This window comes from Pholcus phalangioides, unplaced genomic scaffold (genome assembly GCF_987345545.1).
Source record: "Pholcus phalangioides strain wild (caught in Gottingen) unplaced genomic scaffold, Ppha-v1.0 ptg000008l_1, whole genome shotgun sequence".
NCBI classification, from domain to species: domain Eukaryota; kingdom Metazoa; phylum Arthropoda; class Arachnida; order Araneae; family Pholcidae; genus Pholcus; species Pholcus phalangioides.
Window position 1 is genome coordinate 29,214,696 of NW_028301601.1, and position 12,762 is coordinate 29,227,457.

Genomic DNA, 12,762 nt, shown 5'->3' on the forward strand with positions numbered 1-12,762 from the left:
ATGCAAGCGGTGAACGTTCATTCTCCGTACTTAAGCGAGTTAAGAATTATTTACGTAATTCATTAAGTCAATTACGTTTGAGCAATTTGGCTCTTATGTTTATAGAAAATGATGTTGTACAATTGTTAGATTATGAATCTCTTATTGATAAGTTCGCGAGAATGAAGGCAAGAAAAGTTCCACTTTAAACGAACTGTTCCATCCGTTGAAATTGTCCATCTTTATTAATCAGTAATATTAAATTACTAAAACTATGACGGATCTCCATCTTTGCCGTGAGGCACCAGGACGGACATCTTAGATTACTAAAAATATGATGCAGAATTTTACTGTGATTTTTTTTTTTTTTTAATGGGAGTGTGATTATTTTTCATCTAGTACCAGAGAATATCATTATATTTCCTTATCTTATTTTTGTGTTTATGGTTTTGGTGATGCAAAAATAAAAAAAAAGTTATGATTTTCATAATATTGTTCATTTCAGTGAACCATCTCGTTCTTATTAGGGCCAACAGGGTGCAGTGGTGGATAAACGCAAATTTGTGGGTGGGGGCGGAGGTTGTGACCATGTGTTCAATTTTTCAGGATGGTTCTGATTTTTTTTGGAAAAAATTCTGAATTTTCCCCCTTTTTTAAGCAAATTTATTTTCTTGGTTTGTTATTCAGTCAAAAACATAGAAAACATTTTTTTTTCCATTTAATTTTTCTGCTCTCGGGGGGGGGTGACAGCCCCTACCTTTAATCCACCCCTGATGGGGGGGCCTCCAGACCAGGTTGCGCCTGGGGCCTCTCAAAATCATGATCCGCCACTGCACATACTGCTAGTGGAATGGCCATGTTTACATTTGAAATAGAAGCAAAGGAAAATGCCATTATCAAGGTCAAACTTTGATAAAGTGACCAAGCTCTAATTCTAATATTGCATGCATTAATCTTCTTACATTAACAGTCTGTCTTAACAATTAAGATGTGTCGTTTGCCACTTTGATTCAGGTCAGCTACCCATAGCAAGTGTTTTTCTTTCCCCTCATGTTGAGCTTGCCCCTTGCGTCTTTATGTTCAAGTTTTATTTTGTGTAACTGGGGCAATGCCCAAGCTTCAGGTGGGCTTCTAAGTAGGATTAATATATATGGAAAGATCCATCCATGCATTGAGTGTTGAATCTTTCTTGCATCTCTCTGTAGGGTGATGTTCAAGGAAGGCATTACCAGCAGATTTTTGTGGAATTTTGCTTCAGACAGATGTTCACTAAGTTTTTTTTTTTTGAATAGTACAATAGACTTTTAATCATAAATGGTAAGGCTCAGTGGCATCGCTGCAACACGTGCGGGAAGAGAAAGCTACACCTCCAGAGCAACCACAAGAGCGTAGGGGTTGTTGATTGATGTGTCCACGCTCGAAGCGCCATTGTGTGATTATTTGAGTTATCACTTAGTTCACTTGTTAGTCTAAACTATGTTGTGTAAATAAAGTTGTCATTTCATGTGAAATAAAATGCATGCTTTTCTTGAATTGAAACTCCATGCAACTGTTGATACAGCACAGTGGTGATCCAAACGTGATTTGAACATGCAACCGTCGATGCGACACAGTTCCATGGAACCACCCACCCATCCAGTTCAAGTTTAATGGCAACCCAATCTCTTATGATGGAAGAATATATTTTTGTTGCTATATATGAATCTTTGTCATGCATTGTACCCACCATGCAAGTGATTATTAACACATTGGTTGTAAAAAAACTTCAGGTTCTGAATATGATTGGGGACATGCTCCTTGAAATTCCCTCTACCATCAGGGAGAAATCGGTTGTTGAGCTGCAGGAACAAAGCCCATCACCATTTTTGTATGTGCTATCACAAGAAGTAAGTTCATGTATCTAAGTTGAAATTATACTTTTGAGGTACCGTAATTTCACACAACTATGGTCCAAACACTCTTGCTCACTATAACATCGATAATCAAAATGCTAACAACATCTAGTGGACTATTTAAATGCTAAAACAAAGAGTAGACATAGTGTAACATGTAGATGTGGTTAGAATGCCCCCTGTTTGATATTCTCCCGTGAATTAGCTGTTAGTTGGGAATTATGTTTTTCACTTTATCTTGTCAGATGCAAACTTTCTCAGCTACAAGTAACTACAACAAGCTGTTATGCGCTATTGATGTCCTGTGTTACAGGTAATTTAGTGTTTACATATGTTTAATAAACATTTTTACAAATATTTATAGGAAAAATAATAGAAAATTGTACTTTGCTCTCAACTATGGTTCAACCATTTTTATGGACCACTAGCTGTTGCCAGCAGCTTCACTCGCGGGGATTTAGTAATCTGAAAATTACTCGCTGATGATTCCCCATATAACATTTGAACTCCTCATGACCCCCTTGGGGGGGAGGAGATGAATTTTCAGAAATCCTGTCTTAGTGAATATCTACATTATACAATTTATAATATTGACTAAATTCTATATTTATGGCTTCAGTGATTTCGGCTCAGTGATGATTGCTCCATGTAGCCTTTGTTTCCCCTCTCCCTTAGGGGGAAAAATCCTTTCTCAGTGAATCTCTATAATAAAATACAAAAATACTGACCGAATTTCATATTTATAGCTCCAGCAGTTTCGCCTTGGCTTGATATTTCTCCATACGACCCCCTCCCTATTGAACCTCCCCTTAGCAGTCGAATTTCAAAAACCCTTTCCTAGTAAGTCTTTACGTCATGTAACTAAACTTCTGACCATAGTTCAATTACAATTGTTTTTTTTTTCTGTAAGAACAAGTGGTTGCATCAAAATAAATAAACATGCAATTTGCCTGTCTTCTGCAAATCTGTGTTTTTTCTCAACTATGGTTCGTGAGCGATTTATAGCACGAAATATTCAATGGACTATAATTGAGACTTCATAACACAACTGTGGTCCAGAATATAATTTTTAAAAAATATGCAAAATGCAAAATGCAAAAAAAAAAAGGTAGAATGTGAAAGGAGTAGTAGCCACACTTTCGCACAAATGCGTACAGGAAGTACGAAATGAGTAGACATCCAACCATCAATCATTACATTAGCATTGTAGCATTTTGCTAAAGCTTTCCCCCCCCCCCTCATTTTAGCAAAAGGAATTTTTTATCCAGCTTAAACCCTGATACAGGGTGCATAGATAACAGGGCATATGACATCTTGATGGCAACCATTGATGCTAGATGCATACTTCCAATTAGAAAACGTTTCCAAATAACGTGCAGTTCCATGGGTGGAGATATGGGGGGGGGGGCAGCGTCGAAGGTAGAGTCTACTGATCTAATGTATATGCATATATGCGAATTGACATCATCATCTCATGCTCCCAGCTGGGAGCTCATCACCTTGAGCTCCCAGACCTTCACGTTTATCTCCGCCTATGTGCAGGGCTCAGATACGCCATTCGTGTTTGAAGGGGTTTTATAGTTACTAAAATAAAAAATTAACAATTTATACTGTGCCCGCGTGCCCAAAAACCCCATTTGGGTCCACATTTAATGCTGTTTTTCTGCAGCTTTCTTCAGTTTTTGAATATCTAAGTGAATATTGCAGTTAGAAATATGGAATTTTTCCAGTTAGCATCAGGAGAGACAGAGTAACAACATTCTGATTGGATTTTTGGGCACATGGCGCCTGTATAAAAAGTGAAGTTTTTTATTTTGGTAATTATACAACCTCTTCCAACATAAATGACATATCTGAGTACTACTATATTTGGATACTTTTTTCTAATTGCAAGTATACCTTTGGGATCAATGGTTCACCAGTAAAATGTCATATGCTCTGTTATCTATGCACCCTGTATATATTATATCTTAATCATAAAAAGTTTTTACCTGAAAAAAAGGGTTCGAAATAATGCTTCTTTTGACATTTTCAAGGTGACCCTTATTCCACGTCCTCTCACTTTCTGGTGAGCGCCAGAGGACATGGGTTTGATTACTCGCAAGTGCAGCTGAATTTTCTTTCTTTCCTAAATATATCTTCACATTAGTCAGCTGTTAAAACCTTCATATGGATAGTGACATCATCCTCAAACCTTTATTCATGTTTGCAGATATGATGCTATAAATTCCAAACATCCTGTGCTGCTTTCGGCCTGCAATTTAGTAACTACATAAAAATAAATTTTTTAGGCACCAATACCAATTTTTTTTAGTCACCATGGAAACCTGTGGCCTGGGATTTGTCCAGCCCTGCTCTATGTGCCAGAGTACCGTGGTGGTAAGAGGCTCGTCTACCACCGTGAAGGTTGCTGTCACGGTCCCGGATTCGAATCCGAGGGAGGATATGGATAAGATATTTTCCTTAACGAACTTGAGGCGACCACTGATAGACAGCGCCTTCATTTTCAACCCATCTCATTAATGGCAGTTAATTGCAATATAGTGATATGGTCAGAGTTGATGTTTGGGGAAGTAGCCCTGCTCTATCATATCACTGAGTACTGCTCAGTGTAATGATGTATTTATTGCTATTAAAATGTACTCAATAGAGAGTAATTCATGGGATTTCTATGAGATAAATGATGTAAGTAATGCATTTAAAGTGTTAAAGAGATTTAAAATTTTTCTAAAAGCAACAAAGTTTTTGTGAAACAACACACACAAACACATGCAAATTATTAATTTATTTATGCATGCTTGCTTTATCAATTTTTCTCCAGGCCGCACGTTATAACAAGTTGATTATGCAAGTGAAGAAATCTCTTATTGATCTGAAGTGTGGATTACAAGGTACTCAGGTTATGACATCAGAAGTTGATGAAGTTTACAGTTCAATATGTGACTCCATTGTTCCAGCAAGCTGGTTGAAAGTAAGTTTCAAACTCGTAATCGCAAAGTTTTGAAGAAAAATCAATTATTTTGAATGGTTAATCAGGGTTGGAAGTAGAGGGGGAAAACAAAAACTGTTATAAAATTGACTTTTATGGTGCAGGGGGGTGGCAAAATTACGTTTGCCCCCCCCCCCCCCCCCCCGGTAAAAAAACCCAAGTTACAACCCTGGGTTAATGAATGTAAAGGTTATATAAAAAAATAATCATTGCCATCACATTCACAAAAGTACAAGAAAAAATAAATGAATAAAAATAACTATCAATATCATCAAATCTATCGTCTTGATCAGATTCCATTTGATGCTTTAAGCGGCCACAATGAGATATTTTGTCTCGATAAACGTCTCCAATTTTACAATTGACAAGCCCAGATATTTTATAAGGCTGATTTCTCAATGGAAAACTTTTCTCTTTACCCTTTAGTCTGCACCTGCTGAAAATTGGAAGAAAGCCTACTCCATTAAAAAAAAAAGATGTGGCATTTGAAAGGGGAGTTTAGTGATTTTTAATTGCCACTTAAAGAGTGAAACATCAGGCGATGAATCATGACCAATCTGATCATCACTGTTGGAAAGTTCTTCACCCCACTCTACTAATTATGAATACTTCTTCCCCAGTTAATTCTCTCAACCTTTTATTTCTTGACTGCACAAACAATGTAATAACATGTATACAGACCTGTGACCCAAGGAACCACTTTTGTACCCCAAGGGGGAGGGGGGGGGGATAAAAAATTCCTGAAAAAGTACTCGTACAATTGAGGATGGTGGCCTGTTATCCTGGGATGATGCATTTCACTTCAAAGGGAATTTCTTTATGGCGATAATTTAAAGGGGTCCAGGCAGGCCTTAGAGGCCCCCAGAGCAAGTGCTCAATGGTTAACTTTTGCTGTGAAGAGTCCAAAAATATTTTCAAATCCTTTATTTGTTATAAAAATTATGTAAATAGTGATTATTTATCATTTATGTCGTCATCTTTCACCTGTAAATAATCATCAATGGTGCATTTCTGTAAATCTAGTCAAATTAACGACAAACTTGGCAAGTTTGGCGACTGCTCCGATGCGATGTCAAAGGAGAAGTGTAAAGATGATCCGAGAAGATAATAGAAAAATCTAGAATGTGTCTTTTGGCCTTTATAAGGTGGCTGTACTTTCCCGGAACTAAGCAGTTGTAAAATTTGAGGCAAGGTCTGATCTGTAAATCACTCTCACTATTTTTCCGTCATGATCTCTGTTGTGAATATTTGTAAATAGCTCTTCTGTGAATAAATCAGTGACGTCCTGCATTTCCTTTCATCCTCTGCTCCTTTCAAGGACTTGTGAGAGAAATCATCCGGCACAGTATTTTTAGTTCAATAGTTTTTTAAGCAAATTTGAATTTCACTAAAATGTTGTCATTATAACTCAGTTCAATTATGTCAATTCAGTGCACACATTTTCCAGGTTTTTTACTGGTTATCATAAAAACATTATCTTTATAATTATAATTTACTTGGTAATTTTTGAATTATTGTTCATTATTTCTTTACACCATGCCACAGGTACTCATGATAGGCTGATAGCATTTTCAATAACTATCATTTTAAAAAATTATTTAAAGGCTTATCCATCTGTGAAAACACTTGGACCTTGGATTGATGATTTGAAGTTACGTGTGATGCAGCTCACCGATTGGATTTCAGCTGGTGAAGTTCCTGTCAAGTTCTGGCTGTCTGGATTCACGAATCCATCAGCAATTCTGAATGCAGCTCTACAGACTGCTGCTAGACAAAGAGATGTAAGTACATGTTTCTGCTATTATTTTTAGTTGGATACATAGGCCTAGTTTTGTGACTCTGATACTACTCAGTAGCATTCTATTGTCTTCTGCACTTTTAAGACATGCAGAGACAAACAATATTTACAAAGTTCTGCAAAGAGCTAAAAATGAAAGTGCTTCATTTGTCAAAAACGATTGCACTGAACATTAAAATTTAAACAAATCCCCTTGAAAAAAAACAGAAAATACTATTTTTAGGGTTTTCTGAAACTTGATGACCATTTCCCATGTTGGTAGAAATGGATACCTAAATTATTGAAAATTGTAGCATTGTCTTCAGTCTTCCAATTTTGTCAGCACACATAGAAAATTTAAGGTGCCAATGCAGAATTTTTAGTTGCCATGGTGACCTTGGATTTGTCAATCCCTGCATTTGACAAAAGTATTCATGTGCTACTATTCTAAAATATTCCTTACTTTTTAATAGGTTCTCATTCATGACCTGAAATGGGAGTTTGTCGTGTCTACATTGGAAGAAGCTCATATAACTGAACACCCTGATGTAAGATACTGCTTTTTGAAACTTACCACCAAAATCATCAGAAGTATCATCATGTGAACAATGTTGTTGTTACTTTATTTGATGAAAATTTTTTGTTTGACATTTTATTGCAGGAAAATGAATCAAAATTATTATGACATTTTTTATCATGTGAAATTTCACATCGTTATGTGTTATTTCTAATTTATGGCCGAATATCAACTTAGAACAATGCAAAGAATTTTTTGTTGTTCCCCTTTGCTAAAGTTAGGGGAAATTAACTCCAACATTTGCTAAAATTTTGGAGTTGATCAAACTGTACTTTAACTTCTGATGTTACTTTGACTACTTTCTTCTTTACAACTTCAATAAAACAGAAAAGATTGTGCTTGACAGTATATGAAAAAGATTAAAAAAAAAATTAATGTGGGAACTCTTACCAAATTGTTAAAATGTACAGGATTCCAAAAAGTACATTGAGTACTCTAATTAAAGTTCAGCAAAATTTTGTTTCTGCAGCAAGTCGATTCCGAGTCCTTCCACCATCCCTCAAATATTCCAGAAAATCAAGACATGTCGATTGAAAAAGCACTTGTTGCATTTGAATCAACAGAAACTTTTTGAAACAAGCCAAATTATTTGCCTCAAATTTAAACTTGGAGGATTTCAAAAGATTAGATGGATGGCTGCAGAAATTCAAGAAAGGATCCTGACTGACTTTTTGTGTACTATATGGAGAAAATGCAGTTGTGGGTACAACTGTCACCAGTGAATGAAAAGTAGGAAACTAAAATCACTGATTACTGAAATAACAGTGAAATGTTATGAAGTAAACAGAAATAAGTGATTTTTTCTGGAAATTATTAAATAATCTCGTGGGTGACCAACTCATTTATTTCCTGTATTTTTTTCGTCGTCTCCCACTTTTACAAACTAATTATTAAGTCTGTCTGGAATCGTTGAAACAAGCGTCAACTGTATTATCCCAATAGATATTTTTTTTTTTTAGTGTAGTGTTTATGCGCACATATCTTTTCAATGTTCCACATAATTTACTTTACCCTGACACCTGCATGTAGATACATTATGATATCACTATCGAGAAATTTAACTTATGTAAATCACTATGGTAATAAATTGAATATGTGTAAAATCCCAAAAGCTGTCGTAACAAAACAATCAGCTGAAAATCTATATTTTCAATCCTCAATGGATTTGGCTTCATCTCCTTATTTTTCTTTTCTAGGAAGGTTTATTTGTGAGAGGATTGTTTGTTGAAGGCGCAGGTTGGGACAGAAAAAACTGCCTTCTGGTAGAGCCGGATCCGATGAAGCTGATTGCACCCATGCCCGTGATCCATTTCAAACCAGTACACGAGGTGAATACAAGAGGTAAAAAAAATCACTCTCAATCAACTATTCATAAGTTTCAAATCAATTTTCAATGCTGCTTCCATATTATCAATGTAATTCCTTTTTCTTCAAATGCTCTTTATCTTAGATTTAAGTATATGTGGCGTCTTAGACAGATAGCCCCATCTACACCAAGCGCATTTTGATTTTAAGGGAACTGAGTTTTTTTAATGACATTAAAAGAGGAATTGCTTTGAGCCATACTTGAAATACAATGATAGCTGATGAGAATGCGGAAAAACTTGCCATTGTTAATCAAGTACAACGAGCGTTCTTCACTAGATAGCATAAAATGCAAAAATAAAACTAGAACAGTTGTAAAAATTTAATTTAAAATGATAATGTTTTTAATTGTTTCTTAGGCCGGGCTCACACTGGACCGATAGATATATAGGTAATATGACTGCAACATCAACATGGATTAGTTAAGAATAAATCTCAGGTTTTTAACCGTATTGATATCGCAAATTGTATCATTGTAGTATCGGTCCAGTGTGAATCTGTCCTTAGGCCAGGGCTGATGACCGTTTCCATCTTCATAGCATCCACAGTTCTAGCATTGACACTAATGGCATTGATGAAATTCACTCAGACGTTTCTTGCATTTGCATTTCATTCAATTGCCTGTACCATCATTGAGTAATGTGCATAGCAAGCCATAAATGTTCTCATAACATCTGATGAAGCAGCTGAATACTAGATGTAGACTTAGAATGCACACAGAGAACATAAGCATTAGAAAAACTTCAGGAGTGGTTTTTAAAACATGCAACTTATATTTTCTTTCAATACGAACATTAGTACTGCATCTGTGTTTTCCAGAAAACTGGAAAAGAGACAGAAAGTATGAAAACCGCAAATACAAAGGACAGACTGTACAAACATTTATCATCATTACTTCAAAATATGGGAGACAGATGGCAGCATCAGCAAAAACACAACACTGACAACATAAATATACCAGGGCCATGCATACACTCACATAAGACGTTCCACTTTGTTGGAAATTCCACAGAAGAATGTATATGAGGTGCATGTACAGTTAAATAGCAGTAGACTCTCTGAGTATTAGACACGCTTTCTATCAGACTGATGTGCAATTAAATGATAATTGAAAAATTATCATGTAAAATTACCTGTCAAGTTATTTCATATTTTTTCCTTTAATATGTCATTTTCAGTTATGCTATAGTTTAATTATTTATATGGGGGTCAACCCCCATATAAATAATTAACAAAACTCATTGGACAAAAATTTCATTCATTATAAACTAGTAGATTTGGTATAGCTGGATTCCACTGTAGTTGATTCATAGTATTTATAGTTTAAGTTTGTGTGTACACTTGAAACATATCACTGACATCTTCTCCTGGTTATCTGACATACGATTGATCTTGTGTCAAATGATTTGTCTACTCAGATTTCTTATATATACAGTCAAACCTCTCTACCTCGAAACTGATGGCACAGAAAAAAATTGAGATGGACAGTTTTCGAGAAATGTTTAATTAGTTTTTTTTAGTAAGAAAGGAAAGACCACACCAAAAAATGGCAAAAAATTTGATGTTAAAAGCTAAAAAGTACTGTACTGTAGTTTAAATACATAAGCTACCAATGAAATTTATTGATTAAGTCGCACAATAAATGTTCAGTTACACTACAATATGTTAAATTTAGCTTTATTTACATGCCTTATTTAAAATAATCCATAAGCTTAGATTGATGCATGATTTTCTGTTTGAACCTTCACAATTTCATCTATATTAGCAAAAGCTGCAAATATTTTGGACTCTGTGCTATTTGCTGCAGCAAACTGAAAAGAATAGTGTTTTTATAGCATGTGTTTAGTAGTTTTTCACTATCACTTTTTCTAATTTCTCTGGAGCATTTTCTGCTGTATTATTCGAGTTAGCAATGATTTTAATTAGATTTACTTCTACTAAAACTTTCAAACCTTGGTCTAAATGTTCAACTGCTTATTAACCGTAACCAGTTTGTCTCGTACAAGGGCCAGAACTCCCCGTTCCTTCATGTCAAGTCTGGCACACCCCAGGGCTCGGTCCTCTCGCCATTACTATTTCTAATTTACATAAATGATCTACCCGACTCCATAAACTGCCGTATCAGACTCTTCGCTGATGTGATTGTCTCATCTCTATAAATCAGTGTCCAATCTTTCCGACCAAGAATCTCTCCAACACAACCTTAACATCATTTCCGAATGGTGCTCAACCTGGGAATTACCCCTCAACTTCTCAAAAACTGTTTTTATGAAAGTTACCCATAAAATAATTCCCCACGATTTCCCGTACTCAATAAACAACTCTTTGATCTCTGAGGTTTCCCATTATAAATACCTGGGCATTATAATCTCCGCTGGAACCTTCACGTTGATTATATCTTTAATAAATGTCTCCAAAAACTCTTTTTCCTTCGCCGTAACCTGAAATACTCCACCCGTCATGTCCATCACTTGTGCTACCAGATATATATTCTCCCTGTGCTCTCCTATGCCTGTGAAGCCTGGGATCCCCACACCCAAACCAACATAGACAAATTAGAATCTATCCAAAATAAGTCCACTCGTTTCATTTTTAACTGTTGGTCTTCATCTATCTCCAAATCTGAACTCAAGCGCCAACTCAATATCCAACCGCTCTCCTCTCTTCGACTTATTTCTCGTTTAACTTTTCTTTACAAAATACTCCATGGGTTTTTTAAACAAAATATTGACACTTCCAATATTCTAATTAAACCTTCACATTTCTCCATTAGACTCAATCATTCCCAAAAATTTCAGCCCATCATTACCTTTTCAGATTGTCACAAATTTAGCTTCTTCCCAAGAACTATTATCGACTGGAACAACCTACCATCAAATATTGTAGATTGTACTACGATTTCAGAATTTTCTTGTTCCATCAATCGGCACTTTCGTCACATATAAATTCTGCATCCTCTTTTATAGGCCTCGGCCAAACAATATTGAATAAATAAATAAATTTTGGTATTGGCCAAGGTGCTGCAAATTTGTAGTGAACTTGTCCATTTCCACAATATCGGAAAATAAAATTTCTAGCTTTTCAAGACTTGAAGACTAGTAATGTTCTGAAATTTCATCTTAAACATTGTTCTGAGATTCGTTGAAATTTGAGTAAACTACCAGATCCGATCCTTCATCACTGAGATGACCGATTCCAAACCTGCAACTTTCTTGAAGCAATTTTGAATTGTCTGTTGGCTGATTTCTGTCAATCATAGTATCCACCTATGATTGGCAAGACCCATCAACACAATTGGCTGTAATAAGAATAATTCTTTCTTATCAGTTTTTTTCACCTATGGGAAAAAGCCAGATTTAAGCGAATGACAAGGAATTTCACCGTTTTAGTTTTTACTATCATTGGGCTTGGCCTTCGAGATAGTTAGATAGTTTTACGAAAATTACTTCAAGACAGACAAGTGGAAATACATTGATTTAGTACAGTAAATGCAAGGATTTTTTTTATTTTTCAAGAAATATAGGTTTGGCTGTATAATATAAATTATACAATACTAAATTTGAGTCTTCTGTATTTAGCAGACATGAATTTCCCCAATTTTCATTTCTCATACAGGGATGTATCATTGTCCATGTTTCTATATTCCAAAACGCACATATCAAGGAGCATCAACATATATCATGGGCATAGATGTTAAGACCAGGAAGCCAAGCACCCATTGGATCAAACGAGGAACAGCATTTCTTATGAACATTTGAATGTTATTATCGGGAATGGTATTTTGAATGTTTTGTTTATATTGTTTTTATTACAATGTATTTAGATGGCCATAAATAAAGCATGTATCATTCATTGAATGAAAACTGTATTTAATGTGTGATTTTGATTTATTTTCCTCACAACCATTTTCTCCAGCAAGAGGGGAAAGAAAAACTTTTGTTGTCACACACAATGCATGTTGCGTTTTCAAGTTATAATCCTCTATGATGCCTAGTGTGATTCAGTGAATGCTCGTGTATGACCATTTGTCGTGTGTATGGACATGCATTTAGAGTGTTCGGCTGAACAACAGTCTTTGTCGTTTTTTCAAATTTTAGAGGAGATGGAATGAAAGTAATCACTGAAAAAGGGAAATATTTTTTCACCTCAAAGTAGCACAGATCGTTATTCTGTCTGGAAAGGT

The 12,762-nt window shown here is 35.5% G+C and overlaps 1 protein-coding gene across 1 annotated transcript in view; it reads left to right on the forward strand.

Moving 5' to 3' along the window:
- kl-2 (dynein heavy chain 2, axonemal kl-2) overlaps positions 1-12,431 on the forward strand; it is a 118,637-nt gene extending 106,206 nt beyond the window's left edge. Inside the window, exons 59-64 of the mRNA XM_089234511.1 lie at positions 1,749-1,865; positions 4,693-4,842; positions 6,465-6,641; positions 7,111-7,185; positions 8,411-8,555; positions 12,195-12,431. Of these exons, the coding sequence (XP_089090637.1) occupies positions 1,749-1,865; positions 4,693-4,842; positions 6,465-6,641; positions 7,111-7,185; positions 8,411-8,555; positions 12,195-12,337 (807 nt within the window). The 3' untranslated portion in view covers positions 12,338-12,431. The remainder of the gene's footprint in view (positions 1-1,748; positions 1,866-4,692; positions 4,843-6,464; positions 6,642-7,110; positions 7,186-8,410; positions 8,556-12,194) is intronic.
- Positions 12,432-12,762: the final 331 nt, after the last annotated feature.